The sequence below is a fragment of the Peromyscus eremicus genome, chromosome 23, assembly GCF_949786415.1.
Source record: "Peromyscus eremicus chromosome 23, PerEre_H2_v1, whole genome shotgun sequence".
Taxonomy (NCBI): domain Eukaryota; kingdom Metazoa; phylum Chordata; class Mammalia; order Rodentia; family Cricetidae; genus Peromyscus; species Peromyscus eremicus.
The window spans coordinates 4296940-4317957 of NC_081438.1; the positions used below are offsets into that span (position 1 = coordinate 4296940).

Genomic DNA, 21018 nt, shown 5'->3' on the forward strand with positions numbered 1-21018 from the left:
ACACGCAGTCGGGATGTACTCAGACACCTCTCATCTTACCCTCTTCTGCCCATCCCTCATAAGCATTCATCCCGTCAGTTCTTCAGACCTCACTGTTATCGGCTGCATCATACTCATCGCGTGGCTGTGCCCCACATTTTCTTTTTTAGCTGAGCAGGAGAGTCTCTTCTGGAAGGACAGAATTGGGGTCAGGGCTTTTACTGTGCGGCCCAGGCGTTGTTGGTATTGACTTGATCCTCTGAGTATAGACGGACCGCTCTAACAGGGCAGGCTGTTGGCGTCAGAAAGGGATAGAGACTACTGTGTGTGGGTTTTTAAATCCGATTGCTGCTGCCTGCCTGTCCTTAATGCCTGTTTATTCACTCCAGATAGCCAGAGACTTGTCTGTGCAGGGCACTGAGGATGCAGGGCAAAGAGACCGCCAGGCTCTCTGCCTGGGATTAGAGTCAGAGTCAGGGGGACCAGCAGTCCGCAGCAGCAGTAGAGGCCACTGAGTGGGGAGGTGGCGAAGGTGGGCGGGGCCAGTGGCTGGACAAGAGTCCCCCACCTTGCACTGCCGCTGTTGAGGGCCACACGGTTCTTTGTGGAAGGCAGTCTGGTATCGTAGATGTCACCCTGACCGAGACTTCCTCTCCATGGCGGAGTGATGCGAGGTCATCCGCACTGATGCATAAGTGGTAAAAAGGAAGCAAACGGCTCCAGGTGCATTTTAAAGGTGCGTCTGTAGTTCTCACTGGTAGGTAGATTGTATTTGGGGCGTGAGGACTAGGGGTGACATCACCTCTGTGGCCTGAGCACCTCTGCGGTCTCGCTGCTGAGCTGGAGGCAGAGGAGGGCCTGGGGCGGCTCCCCAGGAGAGACTAGGGGGAGGAAGGTAGGGCAGGCGCTAGCCGGCGTTTCCAGCCCCCAGGACCTGAGAGGTTCCTGGGGGAGAGGATTCTGAGGTTACAGATGTGTCTTTAAGGTGAGCTCACAACAAAATCAGTAGTCTCTGGGCTCACACTCAGTGACAGTGACCTGGTCTTACAGTAGAGCTGTACTGCACCTTCCGCTCGCTGTCCCAAGTCTGTCCCCGCCCTCCCGTGCCCACCTGTGAGGCTGTCGCTGCCTGTGTGTGTCACACAGGGACAGTTGCTTTCTTCTGGTAGTCAGTAAGACAGTTTGTCTGTGCCCAATGTAACATGTGATCACTCTATTTCTCTATGTGTTTTTAAACTGGAAGGTTTCTGAATTCTTCGGTGTGTGTGATTTGGGTTGCATACACATGAGCATCTGTGTGGCCAGGATGCGGGACGTGAAGCAAGCGGCATTTGTCTTGTAGACTCTCTGCCTCTTCACAGGCCATCAGCTCACCTGTCAGCACCCTTAGGTAGCACTGACGTGGTCTCCCAGAGTCACACCCCAGGCAGCATCTTACCCAGACCGGCTTCATCTGGGAATAACTCAGAGAGCACCTTACCCACTGAGAGGTGGCAGGTCGGAGCAGGCCCTGCCGCTCTCCGGGCCGTCTTAGCTGTGTCTGCGGCATGCTGGAGCCCCGGCCCAGGCTTTCCTAGTCACTGCCACAGCGTTGGCCGAAGGTCGACCAGTCTGGCTCTGTCCAGGCCCTGGAGCCCCCGGGAAGCGGATTAGAAGGTTCCCCGAGGGTTCCTTCTGGAGCGTCTCTGCTGCAGTCATTCCTTGCTTTCCTGGTTTTAGTAGAGCGTCTCAGGTAGGAGGGAGCACATCCAAATGCAGTGAGCCTGCGAGATTGCTCAAGACAAGGGTCTGCCCATAGACCATGCCAGCCTTCACTCACAGTCATAAATACTCTTCAGTGGGACACAGCCAGATCCATTCTGTCCCTTCGTTCCTATCTGCTCTGTGCTAGCACCAAGTGTAGTAACAGTGTCACGTAAACTTGGCCTCTTCTTATTTACCATGAAGGCCAAGCAAACAGCCGACTTGTGTGAATGCTCCCGTAACAAGTGGCTGAGTCAGAGCCATGCCAGCAAGCCTCAGGCAGTCGGAGTGGCCAGCTGACCAGACCAGTTCAATAAAGGAAGTGCCAGGCTGGGGTGCACGCCGCCTCCCCAGTCTGGACGCTGCACTCTGAACCGAGTGCTGCCAGGGTGTGGCCACTCTTCACTTAGTTAAACTCTGATAAATTTAATTTGTCTCAGGCTTTTACCACCAGAGATCCCCTGGCCTGCAAAACTTAAAAATACCCTCTGACCTTAGTGGGTTTCCTGACTTAAAACATGGCTGCTCATCAGAAAGACCCAGGTTCTGTCTCTTACTCTGACTCCAGCCATGGGATAGGGACAGTAACTGGGCCTCGCTGTGCTTCAGCTCCTCTTATAGGCAGAGCTGCACTGGGCTTTGTGGGCGGGTGCTGCTCTGCCTTGCAGAGTGGAGTCTGGTGCTTGTGAGCCTCCACCCAGGTCAGCTACCCCTTTGCTGTTGTGACTCTCGGCGAGGAAAAGCTTTTCCTGCTGGATCTTCTCTTGCACGCTGGTTTAAGTGCTGTGCTTTTCCACTGGAAAGGAAGAAATAACAGACCAGCTGGAGTCCCCACCTGAAGCTTGGGTTTCTCTCCTTTTCCAGGTCTTACGTACCTTGATGACCTGCTGCCCAAGCTGTGGGCCTTTATCTGTGAGCTGGGGCCCCATGGAGGGTTAAAGCTCTTCTTGGAATGCCTGAACAATGACACTGGAGAGTCCAAGCAGCTCCTGGCCATGCTGATGCTGTTCTGTGATTGTTCCCGGCACCTCATCACGTAGGTCGATGTGGGCTGCACGCCCTGGCTAGGACTCAGCGGGGCCATCAGCACTGTGGGGAAGCCAGTAACTGCACCCGTGTGGCGGGTCACTGTAAGAACTGGCCAAGAGCTGGGCATGGTGATGCACGCCTGTAAGGCAGCCACTCGGGAGGCTGAGGCAGGAGAATCACTTGAGCGCATAAGTTCCAGGCCAGCCTGGTCAACATAGCAAGAACCCATAACCTCTTGCCTCTCCCCGCAAAAGAATAGACGGCATTCACAAAGCGTGGCCTGTGCCAGGGGTTCAGCAGTTGCTGGATCCTTTCAGGGCAGCAGCCGTGGCCCGTGAGGGTCTCTGGAGATGTGTTCAGACCACACCCCAGCCATTTATTCACTGATAGATAGATTACAGGAAAACTGCAGACTCAGAAACCAGGCTGTAAAACCTGGGCCAGTTGTTTACTGAGACACCAGTTTCCTCGTCTATAAATGAAGTGACGCCAGCACCCGCCTCTGAGGCATTGGTCAGGATTAGCGGAGGTGGTCAGTGCCGAGTGCTTGCAGCCCGGTTACCAGGCTGACTCCAGACAGCAGAGCTGACCTTGCCGAGCGCCCTTTCCTCCTTGGTGGTTAGAGGCAACATCACCTACCGTGCAGACAGAACTAAGAGAAGGCGTTATTTATTAGTTATTTAGGACGCGTCAGGCACAGCCTGGGACATTCCCAAGAATCTTGTGTCCCCTTCTACACTTGCCGCTGTCTGTCCTCCACTCTCCCCAGGGGTCATTGGAAAGATCTAGAACGGACCTCAAGCAGCGATGTTCACACTGGACGATCTCATATCAAGAGGGTTCAGGGACCTGTCGCTGGCCGACTGGGTGCCCTAGAAGAAGGGTCTAGTGAGCGGGATAAACACCCTAATGGCTGAGGCAAGGCTAACCCAAGACTGAGCTGTATTCTAAAGCACGTGGAGAGGTTTCCATAAATCTTCAGTTGAGCTGTGTCATGTGTTCATTCATTCATTAATTCATTCATTCATTCATACATTCATTCATTCTTTCAAATACTGATTCGCTCACAACCACCAGGTGCCACTGGTCTCTCCTAGGTGTGGGATGTGGTTTCACGGTGCTCCTTAGTAAGCACCGATTCACTCAAGACTCCCTCACACTCAGGCATGGGTGAGGTGTGACAGAGAATGTGCCACAGGCCGCTCACTGGGAAGGCCCCGAGAAGAACTGCTCTGAACAAGTCCACATAAGCAGAAGGTAGAAGGATTAGCGAGCCCCCAAGAGCCGTCTCCAGCTCGTAGCCGACTTGCTTCATCTAAACCCCAGCAGCTCCTCCCCTGGCTTCTCTGAGGAGGTCTTAGACATCAGCCGTTAGTCTGCAAGCCGTGCAGGATGTGTCTAGAAAAGCCAGTGCTCTCTTCTCCTAGAAGACAGTGAGGTCTCGTTTGTCTCCTTTTCTCAGTGGAAAATTCTGAACAGTTTTCTGCCTCATTCAGCATCCTCGATGACATTGAAGTATATGAAGAACAAATCTCATTCAAGCTGGAAGAGCTAGTCACCATCTCCTCCTTCCTCAACTCCTTCGTGTTTAAGATGATCTGGGATGGAATTGTAGGTAAGGTGAAGGTGTCCACCATTCTTTGGTGCTGCCCCCCAGGAGGCCGGTCTGTCCCCTCAGCTGCGGGTGTCTCACCTTTGTTTACCAGAGGTGGTAGAGAATGCACGTCTTCTCCCGTGGCTGGGTGAGCTCATGAGACAGTGGTGTGGTGCAGAGGTCTCTCTCTGCCGGCTCCTTCAGCCTATGCACGTGGGGTTGGTATTAGTGACGAGGTCTGCCCTGAAACGCCCTTTACATCGACACTTTGGTTTCCATGGGGATGGAGCTTGTGCCCGTTCCTGCTGTGGGCAAGTCCTGCTTTTCTGACACGTTTCCGCCAGTTCAGTACAAAGCTCCTTAGAGGAGAAGGGCCTTTGGATGGTGCATTCTTGGGGTGCAGCGTGAGTGGCTCCCCCAAAAGGTACCCAGGCCCTAGGGACATTTAGAACAGTCCCAAAGAGCCTGTGGTTCCACTGGAGCAGAGTACCAGACGCCACGCTGAGCGCTGCCCTCCAGCTCTGACCCCTCCTGTTTGCTGCACAGAGAACGCCAAGGGTGAGACCCTGGAGCTGTTCCAGTCCGTCCACGGGTGGCTGATGGTGCTGTATGAGCGAGACTGCCGAAGGCGCTTCGCTCCTGAGGACCACTGGCTGCGAAAGTGAGCACGGGGTGGGGAAGGGCTGCTGAAGCCCGGGTCCTCCCTCACGCCTGCAGCACAGCTGGCCAGCTGCTTGGCACGCGCTCTTGGAGCGACGAACCTTCTCTTCTCTTGCACTCCATCCATTTGTCTGTGGAGAGAGCTGCTGTTCTGTGAAGCACCTGTCTGGCTGTGTCGCGGAGCAGTCTCCTGCTCCACCAATGTCGTTCCAGTCAGTCGAAGGTGACAGGTCACAGCAGCTGTCTCATCTAGGCTAGGAAGAGAGGTTCTCTCGACTGATCTGATAGTTACATTTATCAGCAGAATTCCCCGAGTGAAAACTGCTTCCCGGTTTGGGGAGGTGGGCTGAGGAGCCCTGTGACAGCAGCTGAAGTCAAGAGCATTCCTGTCAGTGACTGTCACAGTTGTGACCCCTGAGCAGGGCCTCACAGACCCTGCCGGAAAGGGCTCTGTGGGCCAGACAGCTCTGCCCTAGCCATTCCCGCTGCTCTGGGGACGTCCAGACGGCCACAGGCCGTGCACGTAGGACGAGCGGGTGTGGCTGTATGCCCATAAGATGTCCATGAAAGGGCGGGCGGCCACCACGCTTGGCCTTGTGCCCAGCCCTGCCAGCCCTGCCCTAGAAAAGGCTTTTCTGGTTTTGGTGACCACACCTGTGTCTCTCCTGAAGGGATCTCAAGCCTGGCGTGCTCTTCCAGGAACTCGACAAGGACCGCAAGAGGGCTCAGCTGGTCCTGCAGCACATCCCCCATGTTGTTCCTCACAAGAACGTGAGTTGATTCGGTGCCTTCTGTCCTTGTGTTGTTTCTGGCTCCTCCCCATTATGAGAGGACATGGCTGTGGGGCGTCACTCGTCCTGCACACAGTGGTGGCCTTTCTTACTCAGGCACCTTGGGCTGTGCACTGGGGTGCAGACAGAGGAGGCGGGGTGACATCAGGTGACGTGAGGTGTGTGCTGTGTTAAATCGCAGCACGTGGACCTCATGGAGCCCTCGGGGAGGAAAAGGGGTCAAGACAGGGCTCCCACATGGTGGCAGGAAAACACTAACTTCAGCAGATTGCCCTCTGACCTCCACACAGCGGCATGGCAGGCACCCCCACAATCACCTGCACACACGAACCAAGTAATTAGTTCATTTTTTAAGTGAAAAATAACTTTAATTAAAAAATAGTCAGCCAGGCGGTGGTGGCGCAAGCCTTTAATCCCAGCACTCGGGAGGCAGAGGCAGGCGGATCTCTGTGAGTTTGAGGCCAGCCTAGTCTACAGAGTGAGATTCAGGACAGGCACCAAAACTACACAGAGAAACCCTGTCTCGAAAAAAAAACAAAAAAAATTGTCAATCTCCCACTGATGCACTTTCTCATTGCTTGGATTTCAGTTTAGATTTGCATAAAATTGTTATATGAACTTTTAGATCCACTGTGTGAGAGTTAAAGTAACTTTTTAACTTAGATTTCCCTGCATCTAATCAGTAAGTATTTTCTAATTCATGAAAAGTGGGATATTCACTCTGCTATAACTCAGAAATGATAAAAATGATACGTTCAACTCAAAGAGAAGTGAGGGGTCGGGCTTCAAGGCCTGGGACAAGAGAGAGTATGAAGGATGGGTCGGAAATGAAGCCAGAGCCTTGTGAAGCACGGCTGGTCTCCTGAGGCTGGTCCAGAACAGAGGCCCTGCTCAGAGCTGTGCTTCAGAAAGATGGCTCTGGCCATGATGTGGGGACTGGCCAGAGCAGTCAAGCCAGAGGAGAAAGGTGACAGAGTCCAGCAAGAAGGGCTGGAGGTGGAAGCGGGGTCTCTGGCTGGGAGAGCCACCCCAGCTTAGGGAGCTAGACAAAGGCAGGTCTGTGAGCAGCAGGAGGAGGTGGGCAACGGGTCTGTCTGCTGGGGTGGGGTGGTGGTGCAGGGGTTTATCAGAGAGCACGGAAGAGAGAAGGAAGGAAAGCAGGGATGTGTGGTCACTTCCTGGGGTATGCGCAGGCCTTGGAAAGGGTCAGGCACTCTGGTAGGAGCATCGGGATGGGCTGGACACTGGGACAGTACCGTGCCCCCCTCAGAAAAGGCTCCATGTGTGGAAGAAAATACCTTTGTCTCCATCTGGCTGAGTTCCCTTGGCATGATGGTCCCCACGCCTACCCATTTTCCTGCAGATGATGTGATTGCATCCTTCTTTACTGCTGGATAGAATTGCACTTGTTTTGTGGACATCCATCTAGGCTGGGTTCCATGTGGGTGCTGAGAACCAGACCTGGGTCCTCTGAGAGTAACAAGTGCTCTTAAGAGCTGAGCCCTCTCTTCAGCCCCAGCTCCATGTTTGAAAGTACAGCTGTGACTGGTACGTGTGTTCGGTCAGCTCCCCTCACTGGGATGCCGTGGTCCCTGTGCCTGTGGTGCCACAAGGCCTGTGTTCTCGGTACTTACTGAAAGGCCTTTGGCTGGGCTCAGTGGCCTGTGCACTTGCTCCGGGCCGCTTGGGAAGCTGAGAAGGTGCCTTGAGACAAGAAGAGAGAGGCCAGCCTGAGTAACATAAAGACCCGAGTCTCTTAAATAAAATAAAGGTACTTGTCAGAATCCTGGGGCTGAGGAGATAGGTTCTCTCTGAGTGCTGACTGGAAACCTGCTCGGGCAGGTCTGAGGACATGGGATACAGACAGAAAGGCCAAGGATCCTTACACTGTAGGCTCATTTTTATATATGACAGTGGGAAAGATTGCCTTTGAATAGTTTTTGTGTCTAAAGTTCATAGTATTGATTTCCCTTAGAGCAGGCACATCTATCGAAAGCAGCCCGTGTGACTGGCTGTGCCCTGGGCTTCTGAGATGGTTACTGACGACGTGAGAATGGGTTTTGATTGGACCGGTCCTAGCTGGACTCCAGCTGTGGCCGGCATCTCTCTCTGAAAGGGGCCTGTCTCCGTGCAGGGTTAGCTCTGTTTCTAGTTCCCGGAGGTTCTTTGGGGAATGCTCACTGTTCTCACAGGACACCTCTGCAGGGCGTCCTGTTCTCATCCCGTCTCCGTTGACTTGAATGGTGGTCATTTTGTAGGGTGGATTTTGGTTTGGTTTGGTTTGACATTAGTTGTTAACCGTTTCTGGTCCACCTTTGCTCATTTCAGAGAGTTCTCCTGTTCCGAAACATGGTTACCAAGGAGAAGGAGAAGCTGGGGCTTGTGGAAACCAGCTCTGCCTCCCCTCACGTCACGCACATCACTATCCGAAGGTCCCGGATGTTGGAGGTGAGTGGCCACCTCCAGCGGAGAGTGCTCTGTCGGGTGGATCTGGTGGGTGCCTGCTGCTTCCAGACCCTCTTGTCACGCTGTGGTATGAAAACTCAGAATGAGGCTCTTAGAACAGGAAGGGACGTTTAGCCAGTCAGCTGCAGAGTAGCTGCTCAGTCTAGCGTGTGCTCAGTGCTGGGGATCTTCAGTGACTTCCTTTGCCCTGTGAGGGCCCCTGGGAAAACAGACTCCTAACACCTCTGTGAGACAAGGTCAAGAGCTCAGTGCAGTGAGCGCCCCTCCTTCCTCGGGTCTGTGCTGACTCCGTTGTCCTGGCCAGCCTGTCCCCAGCCTCGGTTTTGAGGATGCGGTGCAGGCATTACTCTGGCTGGGTCACACAAATTCTCTCATGGCAGCACTCAGGCCTCTAGATACAACAGGAGATTCAAGCACTGTCACCTCAATCCACACCTTGTCCAGGGTTGCCACTCCGTGTGGCCACTTCACAAGTAAGAAGTGGGTGCCCTGTCCTTAAGCACGTAGCCTCTGGGTCACATTTTCACGGTGTCTTGATGTGTTTTGAGGTGAGCGGAAAGTCTGTGGAAGGCTGCCACAGAGGTGTGTCCTCTGTAAAGCAGAGGTTTAAACCTCCTCCTGACTGTATCCCTAGGGCACTGCTGAAGGGCTGTATGCTGTCTGTGCCTGTGTGTCTGCCAACAGTGTTGGTGACAAGCCACAGTCTGTCTTTGGGGTTTGTTGTTGTTGTTGTTGTTGTTTGTCTTTTTGAGACAGGGTTTCCCTGTGTAGCCCTGGCTGTCCTAGAACTCACTCTGTAGACCAGGCTGGCCTGGAACTCACAGAGATCCGCCTGCCTCTGCCTCCTAAGTGTTTGGATCAAAGGCGTGCGCCACCACTGCCGGGTCAAGTCTTCCTTCTTAGTGGGCTGAACTCGACGGGGACGTGAGGCCACGGTTCTGGTCGATTTTACCATCCTGCACAAACAACCCTACTTCAGGTCAACTATCATTAGTCAGGACGGGGGAAGCTCAGACATGCTCTTATCCAGCCCCTGCCCCTTGCCCTGTCAAAAGCAGAATCGAGGCCACGTAAACCTAGACTTTGAATCTAGCCCCCTCTGGTACTCGTGACAGCCTGGCCTGACAGACCTGACTCACCATCGTCCGCTTCAGCATGGTGGACACTGACTCTGTCCTGTGAAGCATGTGTGTGATCCTCACGTAACCACAGCAGTGCCCACAGGGCAGGGGTGCATCAGAGGAGGCAGGTGGCACATTCCTCTTACAACCTCTTGAAGCGGGTGGTGTGGCTCAGATCAAGCAGGAATGAGTCTACATCGCTTGAGCACCGTCACGTGCTGGCTCAGAAGGTCACATGTGCCACCCCATTAAAGCCCCAAATCCACACACCTGCTGCCAGGACTCGAGACAGAACAGAGAAGTCGTCAGGTACCAGGAGCATGCTGGAGCCCTCTGCCCGTCCTCCGGGTCCTGCCCAAGTGCCGGGTCATGGTGTTTAGTGCCACAGCTGCCTAACAGCTCACTCTCCGGTCCATCTTAACTGTTCTCAGGTCGGGCGGGTTTGTTTGGTTTCCAGGCCTGGGCTCCTCTGTAACTCAGGCTGGTCTCCAACTCACAGCGATTCTGCCTCAGCCTCCTGAGTGCGTGTGCTTACTTTTCACATGTGTGTGCCCACAGCTGGCTTCCTGTTGGTGCCCGGGGACTGTGGTCATTCTCCCTTGGCTCACCAGCCTGAGGGAACCTCTGCCAAGAGGCGGAGACACCACAGGAGCATGACAGAAGGCAGCAGGGGACCCCAAAACAGGGCTCCTGTGCTGCCGGGTTGTTCGCTGGCTCTGTGTCAGAGGCGACCAGGACAGCACACGGATGGATGACAGATGCCATGGTGTGGTCTGTGTCACGTCGGCTAACTGTGACAGTGCTGCTCCAGGACAGAAACCCCAGCACCCGACACCAGTAACAGTCGGATGCCAGGAAAACTTGTTCAGACGAGAACCCGGAGGCCTCTGCCTTAGGCAGGTCACTGCTGCAGTGGTGAAACCGTGACCAAAAGCAAGTTGGAGAGAAAGCAAGGCTCTATTTGGCTTGCACATCCTGAACCGCACTCCATTAAGGAGAGCCAAGGCAGGAGCTCAACTGGGCAGGAAGTTGGAGGCAGCAGCAGTAACCGGCCACAGAGGAGCAGGAGTGCTGCTCACCGGCTTGCTCCCCACAGCCCTGCTCAACCCGCTTTCTTAGAGCCCAGGACTGCCAGCCAGGGCTGCCCCCACCCATCACTAATTAAGGAAATAGCCTACAGGCTTGCCTACAGCCAGACCTTAGGGAAGTCATTTCTCCGCTGAGGTTCCTTCCTCTCAGGTGACATAAAACTAGCCAGCACGTGTGTTTTAGTAGACTTGGAACGTGCGTGTGGAGTTCTGAATCGGAGACATGCACTCATTATCTGCAGTTACTGCTCTTGGTCTCCAGAGCTTGGCTCACACCCAGGGCCTGACATGAACTAAGCTCACTTTCCCACGCACTCTGCCAGAGCCACACCCCACAAATGGCTGTGTTTTGAGGGAGCTGACCACAGTCCAGCAAAACTCAGACCTCTCCCGCCACTGATGACCCTCCTGCAGACCCAGCATCACTGCTGCACCTGGACTCCATCCCCCCTTGTCTTCTGCTACCGTATTTCTGCTGCCAGGGGGTGGAGGGGGTGGGGGGTGGGGGGGTCTTTCTAGTTCAGAAAGGTGGCCCAATTGCTCTGACTTCCCCAGCCCCCTCCTCACAGTTACCCTCAGCACCAGGACCCGGGTTTTCGTTTTATAATGTCATGTAGGTCTGACTGCCCATGAGCTGAAAGATACTCCCAGCATTAAAGAAGGGAGAGAGAGATCCATCTTGTCCCCGTGTCCTCTGCCTTTGATGGCCCAGAGGTAGCACAACTCTTTCTAATTCTCTCTGTGTCCTCCTGAGGGCAGTCTCCACATGCCAGGGAGTGAGACATCGTCGCCATTGAGTGAATCCTCCCATGGCCGATGTCCTGACTTGCACTCCTCACGGTTGGAATCTGTCTTGGTAGGACGGGTACGAACAGCTCCGGCAGCTTCCCCAGCATGCCATGAAAGGTGTGATCCGAGTGAAGTTCGTCAATGACCTCGGGGTGGATGAAGCGGGCATCGACCAGGACGGTGTCTTTAAGGAGTTTTTGGAGGAGATCATCAAGAGGGTGTTTGACCCCGCACTCAATCTGTTCAAGGTGATTAAGGAGGCACCGGGGGGCTTGGCAGCAGCCAGACACAGGGAACCAATGTGGAGTGAGGACGGCCCCTTAACTTCCACCTCTCACTGTCCTTCCTCCTGGCAGACAACCAGCGGAGATGAGAGGCTGTACCCCTCACCCACGTCCTACATCCATGAGAATTACCTGCAGCTCTTCGAGTTTGTGGGGAAGATGCTGGGAAAGGCTGTGTATGAGGTAGGCACTCAGTGTGGACAAGCGTGAAGTGCCGCCTGAGAGGCGGGCATGGTGGCGCACCCTGTAATCCCAGTCAGGGATAGGTAGCAAGACCCTGTCTCCAAAAGAAGAAAAACACGTGTTGGAGGTGGTAGTGGTGGCGCACGCCTTTAATCCCAGCACTTGGGAGGCAGAGGCAGGTGGAGCTCTGTGAGTTCGAGGCCAGCCTAGTCTACAGAGTGAGTTCCAGGACAGCCAGGGCTACACAGAGAAAAACAAAAACAAAAAAGGACTGTCTTGAAAAACCAGAAACAAAACAACAGCAGCAGAGCCATGCAGTGATACATGAGAGGTGGCGTGTGAGTGGTTTGTTTGGGGTGGGACCTAGAGCTCCCACGCTTAGTCAGTACTCTCTGCTGCTGACACCCCCAGCCCAGTGCTGAATCTGTCACGTGCGTGGAAACTTCAGGAGGTGGAAGTCCCTGGGAGTTAGCAATCTAGGGCCGAGAGCGTGGGTGTGGCCAGCAGTGTAGCGGTTACCTGCCTTACCTTCCCCTGAGCCGGGCACTTCGGGAAAGTGGGGTAGGAGGAGCTGCGTGACTGGGTTGTCATCCACGGGGAGGGCCGGGCCTGGCTCTAGGGCCGCGTCTCAGGACTGTTGTTGGCTTCTGCTCCTTGGGCTCGTAGGGTCAAGGTAGTGGGGCTTCCTCAGGCCTCAGGGGAGTCCCTCACAGCTCCTGGTGCCCATCCATGGACACACGGGTTGTGGAGCCGCCCGAGCAGCTGAGCAGAAGCCTCATCCCTGCGCTACATGGCTCTGGGGCCTGTGCCCAAGACCGTTGCTCTCCAAGACTCCCCACCCCCAGGACATTTCTTAGGTGTCGGGGAAGGACAGCTCCAGACTAAACAGACACCACTAGCGCCCTCAGGCTGCCCCTGCAGCCCAAGCTGCCCTGGCTGGTGCCTGAGTCCCCACCCTCCTCTCTCTCCTAGGGGATCGTGGTGGACGTGCCCTTTGCCTCCTTCTTCCTAAGCCAGATGCTCGGGCACCACCACAGCATCTTCTATAGCTCCGTGGATGAGCTCCCTTCGCTGGACTCAGAGTTTTATAAAAACCTTACCTCCATCAAGGTCAGTGCTGAGTGGCGGGTGAATCCACAGCCAACACCGGCTAGGTTCCACCTTTCCAGTCCCTGAGACCGGGAACGGCCCCAGCCCTCCTCTGACCCCTCTCACGGCCAGCCGAGGCTCACGGCCTCCTCCATCCTCATGACGAGCCGCCTCTGCCTGAAGGTGGGCAGCGCAGCTGGCCCTGGCCTCTCAAGGCGGGAAGACCTCTCCACCCACACAAGCCCCACTGCTTTCTCTCTGCTCCCTTAGCGCTATGATGGAGACATCGCTGACCTCGGCCTGACACTGTCTTACGACGAAGACGTCATGGGGCAGGTATGTAGGCTGATCTGGCAGGCTGCTTCCGGTGTTGAGACCTGCCGGTTCATGGGATTTCCCTCAGAAATCTGCCCACTGAGGGTCTGTCTGTCACCTGGCCAGGAGGGAGGGTTTCCTGTTCTTCTGGCCTTTGCATGCTCACCTCAGCCAGCCTGGGCTTTGCCTGCGTCTCCTCGTCTTGGGACTTGAGGCAGTATCTGCCTCCACCCCGCCTTCCTGTTGTGACAAGCTGTGAGCCTCAGTTTGGAAATCCATGCTGAGGACCGGCCATAGAGATGGCAGTTTCTGACGTGATGTGGAAGGACAGCACCTGAGGTGAAGCTCCTCTAGGGAAGTCAGATCCTTGTCACACTGTCATCAGGAGCAGAGAAGAAAACGCCCCGAGTCAGGCAGGCGGAAGCCATTTCTGTCACAGTTACTGGCACGACTCTCCATGTCCTCTGCCCCCTCCTCTGTGTCCCTGTGGGAGGCTCTCTGTCCGCGGAGCCTGAGGTCTGCTCTGGAGAAACCAGGAGCCTATTGGTACAGAGCTGGCTTCTCAGACTCGGCCTGTGTCACCTCAGAGCTTATTCGGTCTTTAGAGCATCGGCGACACCTGTGTGTGGAGTGTGCTCTTGTAACGTGTGCCCTGTGGCTTTCAGACTCACACACGTGTGTGAGTGTGTGTGTGTGCATGTGCGTGTGTTGCAGACATGATACTATGTCTCCTGGAGTATAATCTTTCCCCCACTAAGTCCACGCTCTTATCACGTTTTTAGGTGGCTGTGCAGTATTCCCACGTGGGGATGTTCACACCCCACTCCTGCCCTTAGCACTAACTAGCACAGGTCCTTCTGTGGCTTCCAGCACCCTTAGTGCACACGTGTGGACGAGGATTAGATGAGAAACCTTTCCTGTTGGTCTCATGAGGCCTGCTTGGTGGTGTTTCGGCCCCGGGGTTTTGTAAAAAAGGATCGCTCTCAAGCCCGGCATCTTAACTCTGTCATTACCGTGGTCGTTCGTGCCGGGCCTTTCATGTTCCCTGTCAGAACTCTCTCTGGTAATTACTCCTGTCTTCTCCCCCAGCTTGTCTGCCATGAGCTGGTTCCTGGAGGGAAGACCATTCCTGTTACAAATGAAAATAAGTGAGTATAACAATCAGACGGTTAAGGTCAGCACTTGAAAAGACTTCATTCTGGCTCTCCGGAGTTATGCTGAGAATTTATTAAGATAGATTGAGGTGGAAAGAGTCCATAAATATCATAATGGAATTTTCTGGTTGTAGTTCGTAGGCTGGAATTGTATTAAATTCAATTTGCAAAATAAGAGTGGACGGTTTAGTCTTGGCAGAAGCACTTGGAAGGTCAGAGGCACCGGGTGCTGTTCTTAGGAATGTAGTGAAGGCCCCGCTGAGGGCTGGAGCCTGAGCAGCTTGGGCGTGCTGTCCTGAGGGCAGGCGAGCGAGCGAGCGAGCAGGGACACTTGAGAGTGACTGTCTGTGGCTGTTCTCCGGAAGACAGTGTGAGTGCAGATGTGGCAGATGTGCACGTAGTGGTGGGTTGAAGGAAGTGCTGAGACAGCAGCTCCCGTCACAGATAATGCGGTTCTAGTAATCTGTCCTGGATGTCAGTCCTTTGATCCCAGGAACAAAGCCCTGGTCTGCACCCAGGCCGGCCGGCCTAGTTAGAGGGGTAGAAGGTGGCAGGAGGAGGGGCGTCGGGCCTCTCGTCGGCTGTCTGCCACCCCTGCTCGGGATTTGAACTGTTCCTGTGAGTCGTCTGGTCCCAGTACAGCCCCCTGCACCTTGTTCCTCTGGGGTCAGCTAGTCTGGTAGCCAGTGTGCTGGGGGAGTTTTGTGTTTTAACTTTAACAGTCGGACAGTGGTCGGCAGAATCCAGACACATCAGCCTTGCCCTGTAGCCACGGGACATTGGTTTGAAAACTTGAAACAAAGCACAAAGCACTGCCCGCAGTGAAGAGGTGGCTGAGGTTTGGGTCTCGGTGCAGGGGTGAGCCCTGGTCCTGCCTGTGTGTGCCCTGTGACTGTTCCTCACAGGGCAGAGTGTGAAATGTGTAGAACAGCTTTTGAGATATACAAGGGGTCGTGAAACTTTTGACAGCAGATATGAGTGAGACATGCCCTGTAGATCCTGCCCACCCCGCAGGGAGCTATGGCTAAGGGTGATGGTGTGTGTGTGATATGTGCAAATAACAGTTAGAAAAAGTGAGTTCACACAGCCTAAAAGGTCAGGGGAGATGAGTCTACACAGGCTGAAGGGCCGGGGAGGTGAGTCTGTGCGGGCTATGCTGGAACAAGATTCTTTCCTGCTGTGAAGTCTAAGGGAAACTTGTGTCATAGCTCGGGCCTATGGTGAAGCCTCAGAATATGGCAAGGATACCTAATCATGCTCTTGTCTCAGGGGCCCGGCAGTGCCTGCTTACCCCCAGGCTTCTGGGTATTCAAGTTCCTCTCTTTGTTTTTCTCTAACATGCACACACACACACACACACACACACACACACACACACACGTATTGGTAACCTGCTTCATAGAATACATGGAAGGAGGAGATAGTCAAAAAATTCATTTGAATGTATTAATGTATAATGTTTGTTGCTGAATGACTTTTAAACTAGAAATATTTCAAGGTCAGTGACTTTGGCCTGGGCATTGTGGGGCAAAACAGAATTATTTGGGCTATATTTAACATGGCGGGGTTTTTGTTTGTTTGTTTTTTGAGACTTTCTCTGTGTTTCCCTGGCTGTCCTGGAACGCACTCTGTAAACCAGGCTGGCCTAGAACTTAGAGATTGCCCGCTTCTGCCTCCCGAGTACAACGTGGAGTTTTTAACGGGGTACTTGGGCATGTTTGCCCACCCAGCAACGACACCAGCAGGCCTGCTGGAGTGCCAGCCTGCGGCTGTAGATAAGCCAGCTCGGGGAGCATAAAGCACAAACAGAAGACCCTTTGCCTGTCGCTGTTGGTACATCTGACCTCCCTGTTGACCCTGGAATAATCCAGAACATGGGGCCGTCCAGCACCACAGGCTCTAGTGGAACTTTGAACGTGAAGTTGTGGGAGCACTAAGCTGTGTCCTTGAGAGTGATCAGCTGGGGCTCCCCTATGCAGGTGGCTCTTTAACTCCTGAGAACATGGGGGGGGGGGTCATCCCAGGGCGTTCTGTTGGGTGCTGTGCCTTGGACACTTGGTGCAGTCACGGGGCCCCACAGTGTATGTATGACTTAGGAGCTTCCATCATGGGCATCGCCATCATTGTTCTGATAGATGCTTGAGTGTGGTTTGTGTTTTGGAAAATGGTTCAAAAATGTTAGGCTTATCTCCTAGCCCATTGGGCAGCAGCCTACCCCCAACTATTAGTCCCCTTGTTTCTCTTTCTTGTTAACAGAATCAGCTACATCCATCTGATGGCGCATTTTCGAATGCACACACAAATCAAAAACCAGGCGGCTGCCCTCATCAGTGGCTTCCGCTCCATTATTAAGCCCGAGTGGATCCGAATGTTCTCTACCCCTGAGCTTCAGCGTCTCATCTCCGGGGACAATGCGGAGATCGATCTGGAAGATTTGAAGTAAGGGGCAGTGAGGAGGGAAGGGTGACATGCTCAGGCCGTCTAGGAGAGGTGTTCCCCTCACTGGGCTCCTAATACCGAGTCATTCTGGGAGCCCCTGAGAACTGGGTGCTCTTTGAGGCTCCAGCAGAGCAGTGCTGGAGCCTAGCCTGGTTAGCTTCCCAAGGATGAGGCTGTGACGTGTGAGCTTGTGTAGATGCAGCGGCCTGCCCGTACCCATGACGCCAGCACAGTGCTGAGCAGCGGCCTGCCCGTACCCATGAGGCCAGCACAGTGCTGAGCAGCGGGCTGCCCGTACCCATGAGGCCAGCACAGTGCTGAGCAGCGGGCTGCCCGTACCCATGAGGCCAGCACAGTGCTGAGCAGCGGCCTGCCCGTACCCATGACGCCAGCACAGTGCTGAGCAGCGGCCTGCCCGTACCCGTGACGCCAGCACAGTGCTGAGCAGCGGCCTGCCCGTACCCGTGACGCCAGCACAGTGCTGAGCAGCGGCCTGCCCGTACCCGTGACGCCAGCACACTGCTGAGCAGCGGCCTGCCCGTACCCGTGACGCCAGCACAGTGCTGAGCAGCGGCCTGCCCGTACCCGTGACGCCAGCACAGTGCTGAGCAGCGGCCTGCCCGTACCCGTGACGCCAGCACAGTGCTGAGCCCTCTCTGATTGCTTTCAGGAAGCACACGGTGTACTACGGAGGCTTTCATGGGAGTCACAGAGTCATCATCTGGCTCTGGGACATTCTGGCTTCTGACTTCACGCCTGACGAGAGAGCCATGTTCCTGAAGGTATCTCCTTTACAACTTTCATATGCGTTCCTGAACACTGGTGCTGTCCTCGGGCCGCTCTGTAATTCACACTGAGGGCCACACGTGTCGGCATAGCCTCGCTCCTGTGCCGAAGGCTGAGGAACAGAGGGGCTGGAGAGACGGGGCCTGGCCTGCGGTCTGCTCCTCAGTGGAGCAGGGTCCTGTGTGCCACTGTGCCCACCTCATCACCCTCATACTGTCTCATTACTTAAGAAAGTAGTGACACACACGGCTTTACTCCCAGCACTCGGGAGGCAGGGCCGGCTTGGTCCACATGGTGAGTTCTAGGACAGCCAGGGCTACTCAGAGAGACCCTGTCTCCAGAAAAGAAAGAAATACAGACAGTTCTAAATACTGCTCCAGTATAGTTTCTTGTCCAAAAGGGACCACCCCCAGTACCGTTTCTCAGTGGTGTGAACCTGCATCATGTACACAGACACAGTGTCCCAAGGAAACACAACTGTCTAGGCTGACAGCACTGTGTGTTGCTTTGAGTGAGCACAGGTGTTGAGTCAGGTTCTCTCTGTGTAGCCCAGGCAGGACTTTGTAGCCTAGTCTGCTCCAGACTCAGGGCAGTCCTCCTGCCTCAGCATCTTGAGTACTGGAATTCCAAGTGTGGCCTCCATGCCTGGCTTATTTGTACTTCCTCAGATACGGTACCTGCCGTTAACTGCTGCTCCAGTGTCGGTGAAGACTTGTGTGTCCACTGTGTTCCTGGGTGCCATTGGTTTCTGATGACTGACCTCACAGAGTGTAGGCATTTATAGGACACCAAGTAACATACATGCCTGTCCCTGCGTCATGTGGGTGGATTGTCATTAACACACATTGTCACTTTGCCACCTGCCAAAGTCCAGGAGTGCATTTAGCACCTCGGAGTCTTTGCCCTAAGGCCTCCTAGCTGGCTCGCATGCTTTCTCTGTCTCTCTCTGTCTCCCGATCCCTCTCTTCCTCTGCCCTCCCTCTCTCCAGGCAGGGTCTCATGTATCTCAAGATGCTCTCAGATTTGCCTTGTAACCTGTAGCCAAGCATGACCTTAGAGTCCCGATCCTCCTGTCTCCACCTCTGAATGCTGGTATTACAAATGTGTGCCATCACACCCAGTGTACACACGTGAGCTTCTTGTGTGACCGCTTTTGTGAAGACAGTGTGGTGGTCTCACCCACCAAACCAACAGCTGGTCTTCCTTGCTGGCCATCCTGAGTTCAGTCCCCTCCCGCTGAAGAAGCCTTCACCCACTCCAGTCCAGCCAGTGTACACACGGGCTCCACTCGTCCACGGGTCTCCAGGGCACAGGGGCGTCTGTTGCAACAAGTGGTTCTGGGCGCATAGGCTGCTTTTCCCAGCAGTGCACCGCCCGGGCAGAGCAGTCTGCTGCTTGTGAGGTTGCACGTCTGCCTCCTAGAGAGCAGTGTAAGTGGTTCACACTTGAACAGTCAGTCACCTGCCCGTGCAAGAGCTGAGCCTTGGGTCACCTGTTACCAGACCGGCACCTCTTACACACCTGCCTTCCTGGCTGCACGGGCTCCGGGCCAGCCGGAGGAGGTGTAAATTCTTGCACGAGAGGATATGGCTGTGTTGCTTTTAAATGTAGCGAGAGCCCCAGTCTGCAAAGTTAAACTTATCAGAGCGGCAGCCTCGTAACTTTTTTAAAGATTTATTTTATTTTAGATATGTATCTGCTGTGTGTGTGTGAGTGCCCTCAGAAGCCAGTTAGAATTGCAGGCAGTTGTGAGCGGCCTGATTTGGATACTGGGAGTCGAACTCAGGTTCCCTGGAAGAGCAACCACTTCCCTTAACCTCTGAGCCATCTCTCCAGCCCCAGGAACATAGTGACTTACTAAAAGCTTTTGAAGCATGACACATAAAGCTGTCTAGCTATTATAACATCACTAAATGTTTTAGTGATGGTCGTCTTTGACCCACACAACATTAGCTACTGAATTTTGGAGCCACACTTGGAATTCTGTCTCTTAGAAAACAGCCTGCGTTTGGTTCCTGCTGAGTTGAAGCAGGGGTTTCCTAGGTCTTCCCCACGCGGGCTGACCTGTGAGTTTCCAGCTTGGTCAGGTGTGTCCAGAGCGGAGCGAGCGCATCTGAAGCAAAGGCAAGGGCTGTGTTTGGAGAAGGCCAGGAGGTGCTGGGATGCTGCTGAGAAGGTGGCTGCCCAGAGGTCCCACATCCAGGGTCCCACACCTCGGTCCCCACAGCCTCTCTGGCTTGTAAACCTGGCTTTTCTCAGCATGCTGATTGCTGCCAAATCTCCTGCGGACGCAGCCCACAGGATGCGCTGCATACCTGCAAGACACCAGTGTGTACCAATGCACGAGGTCACGGGTACAAGCCACGCTAGGACTCACTGGCTCCAGGCCTTGGCTAGTGGGCACCACTAGCATCTGCTCACCCAGGCCCCCTCGGATGTCACCACTGCCGCCCTCCCTGAGGACAGATGTCACTGATCCGTTCCTGCTGTTTACTGTACGACAGTGCAGTAGAGACCTGCTCTAAACTGTGCTGCACAGCAGGAGCTGAGGGACGTCTTCAGCTACAGTGTCCAACAGTAATGTGAACAGGAGACCTGTGTCATGGGCTGTCACTCCAGTACCCTACAAGCCATCGGTCTTGCCCAGCGGGCCACAGTTTCCAGAGAGTGACACCCTGAGATATGTGATGTGTTCTGGGCACGCGTTGGGCCAGCACCTCCCTGTCACCCCGAGTTCTAGTGAGAGATCAGTGAGCAGCACACAGAGGGAGAGGGGCCCTGCATGGCTTCCCCGACTGTCCCACTGACGCGCCTTGTATTGCAGTTCGTGACCAGCTGCTCCCGGCCGCCACTCCTAGGATTTGCCTACCTCAAGCCTCCGTTCTCCATCCGCTGTGTGGAAGTGTCAGATGACCAGGTCAGTCAGGCCATGTTCCTTCCCTTCCTTCCCTCTGCTCAGTTCTCTGCTGCGCCTATCGTGTGCCCACACCCCTGCCTACATGGTTCTCGGAGCATGAGTGCCGCCCACAGCGGGCACCGCAGACCCAGGCCAGCGTGGGCTGTCAGTGCTCTTTCTCTGGGGTCCCTCCTTGGGGAAGGCCTGCGCAAGTGCAAGTGTGTAATTAGGATGCTCTTTTCCTGGCTGCCGATCTGGCAAGGTCCAAGAGGCAGGGTCAGAGAGGGTGACACTCGGGATAAGGGCAAATGCAGGTCTGCTCCCCAGCTGCTCCCCCTGCTGGCCACGCTCGCCCTGGCAGGCCGCCTGTCGCCTACAGGGTGAAGGAGAATGTCCTAGGATTGTGTGCCCAGTGTTAGGAGCCTGACGGTGGTGTTGCTTAGATGTCCTGCCTGTTGAAGCCTGTGGGTCTCAGGGTGCCCCTGCTTCAGCACCTCTCTTCAGGCTGCACTCCCTTTGGTCACGTACTAGATGGTCCTCACCTCCAGACTTTGGGAAGAGTTGAGCCGAGTGCTTGTCAGCCATGGGCCACTGTCCTTGCGGTCTTAGTTA

General features: G+C 54.7%; 1 protein-coding gene across 1 annotated transcript in view; it reads left to right on the forward strand.

The window, feature by feature from the left end:
* Positions 1–21018, forward strand: part of Ube3b (ubiquitin protein ligase E3B) — a 45964-nt gene that overhangs the window by 22965 nt on the left and 1981 nt on the right. Inside the window, exons 15-27 of the mRNA XM_059249613.1 lie at positions 2587–2758; positions 4248–4366; positions 4892–5006; positions 5677–5776; positions 8125–8244; positions 11332–11508; positions 11617–11727; positions 12700–12837; positions 13087–13152; positions 14221–14279; positions 16542–16724; positions 17395–17506; positions 20335–20427. Of these exons, the coding sequence (XP_059105596.1) occupies positions 2587–2758; positions 4248–4366; positions 4892–5006; positions 5677–5776; positions 8125–8244; positions 11332–11508; positions 11617–11727; positions 12700–12837; positions 13087–13152; positions 14221–14279; positions 16542–16724; positions 17395–17506; positions 20335–20427 (1565 nt within the window). The remainder of the gene's footprint in view (positions 1–2586; positions 2759–4247; positions 4367–4891; positions 5007–5676; positions 5777–8124; positions 8245–11331; positions 11509–11616; positions 11728–12699; positions 12838–13086; positions 13153–14220; positions 14280–16541; positions 16725–17394; positions 17507–20334; positions 20428–21018) is intronic.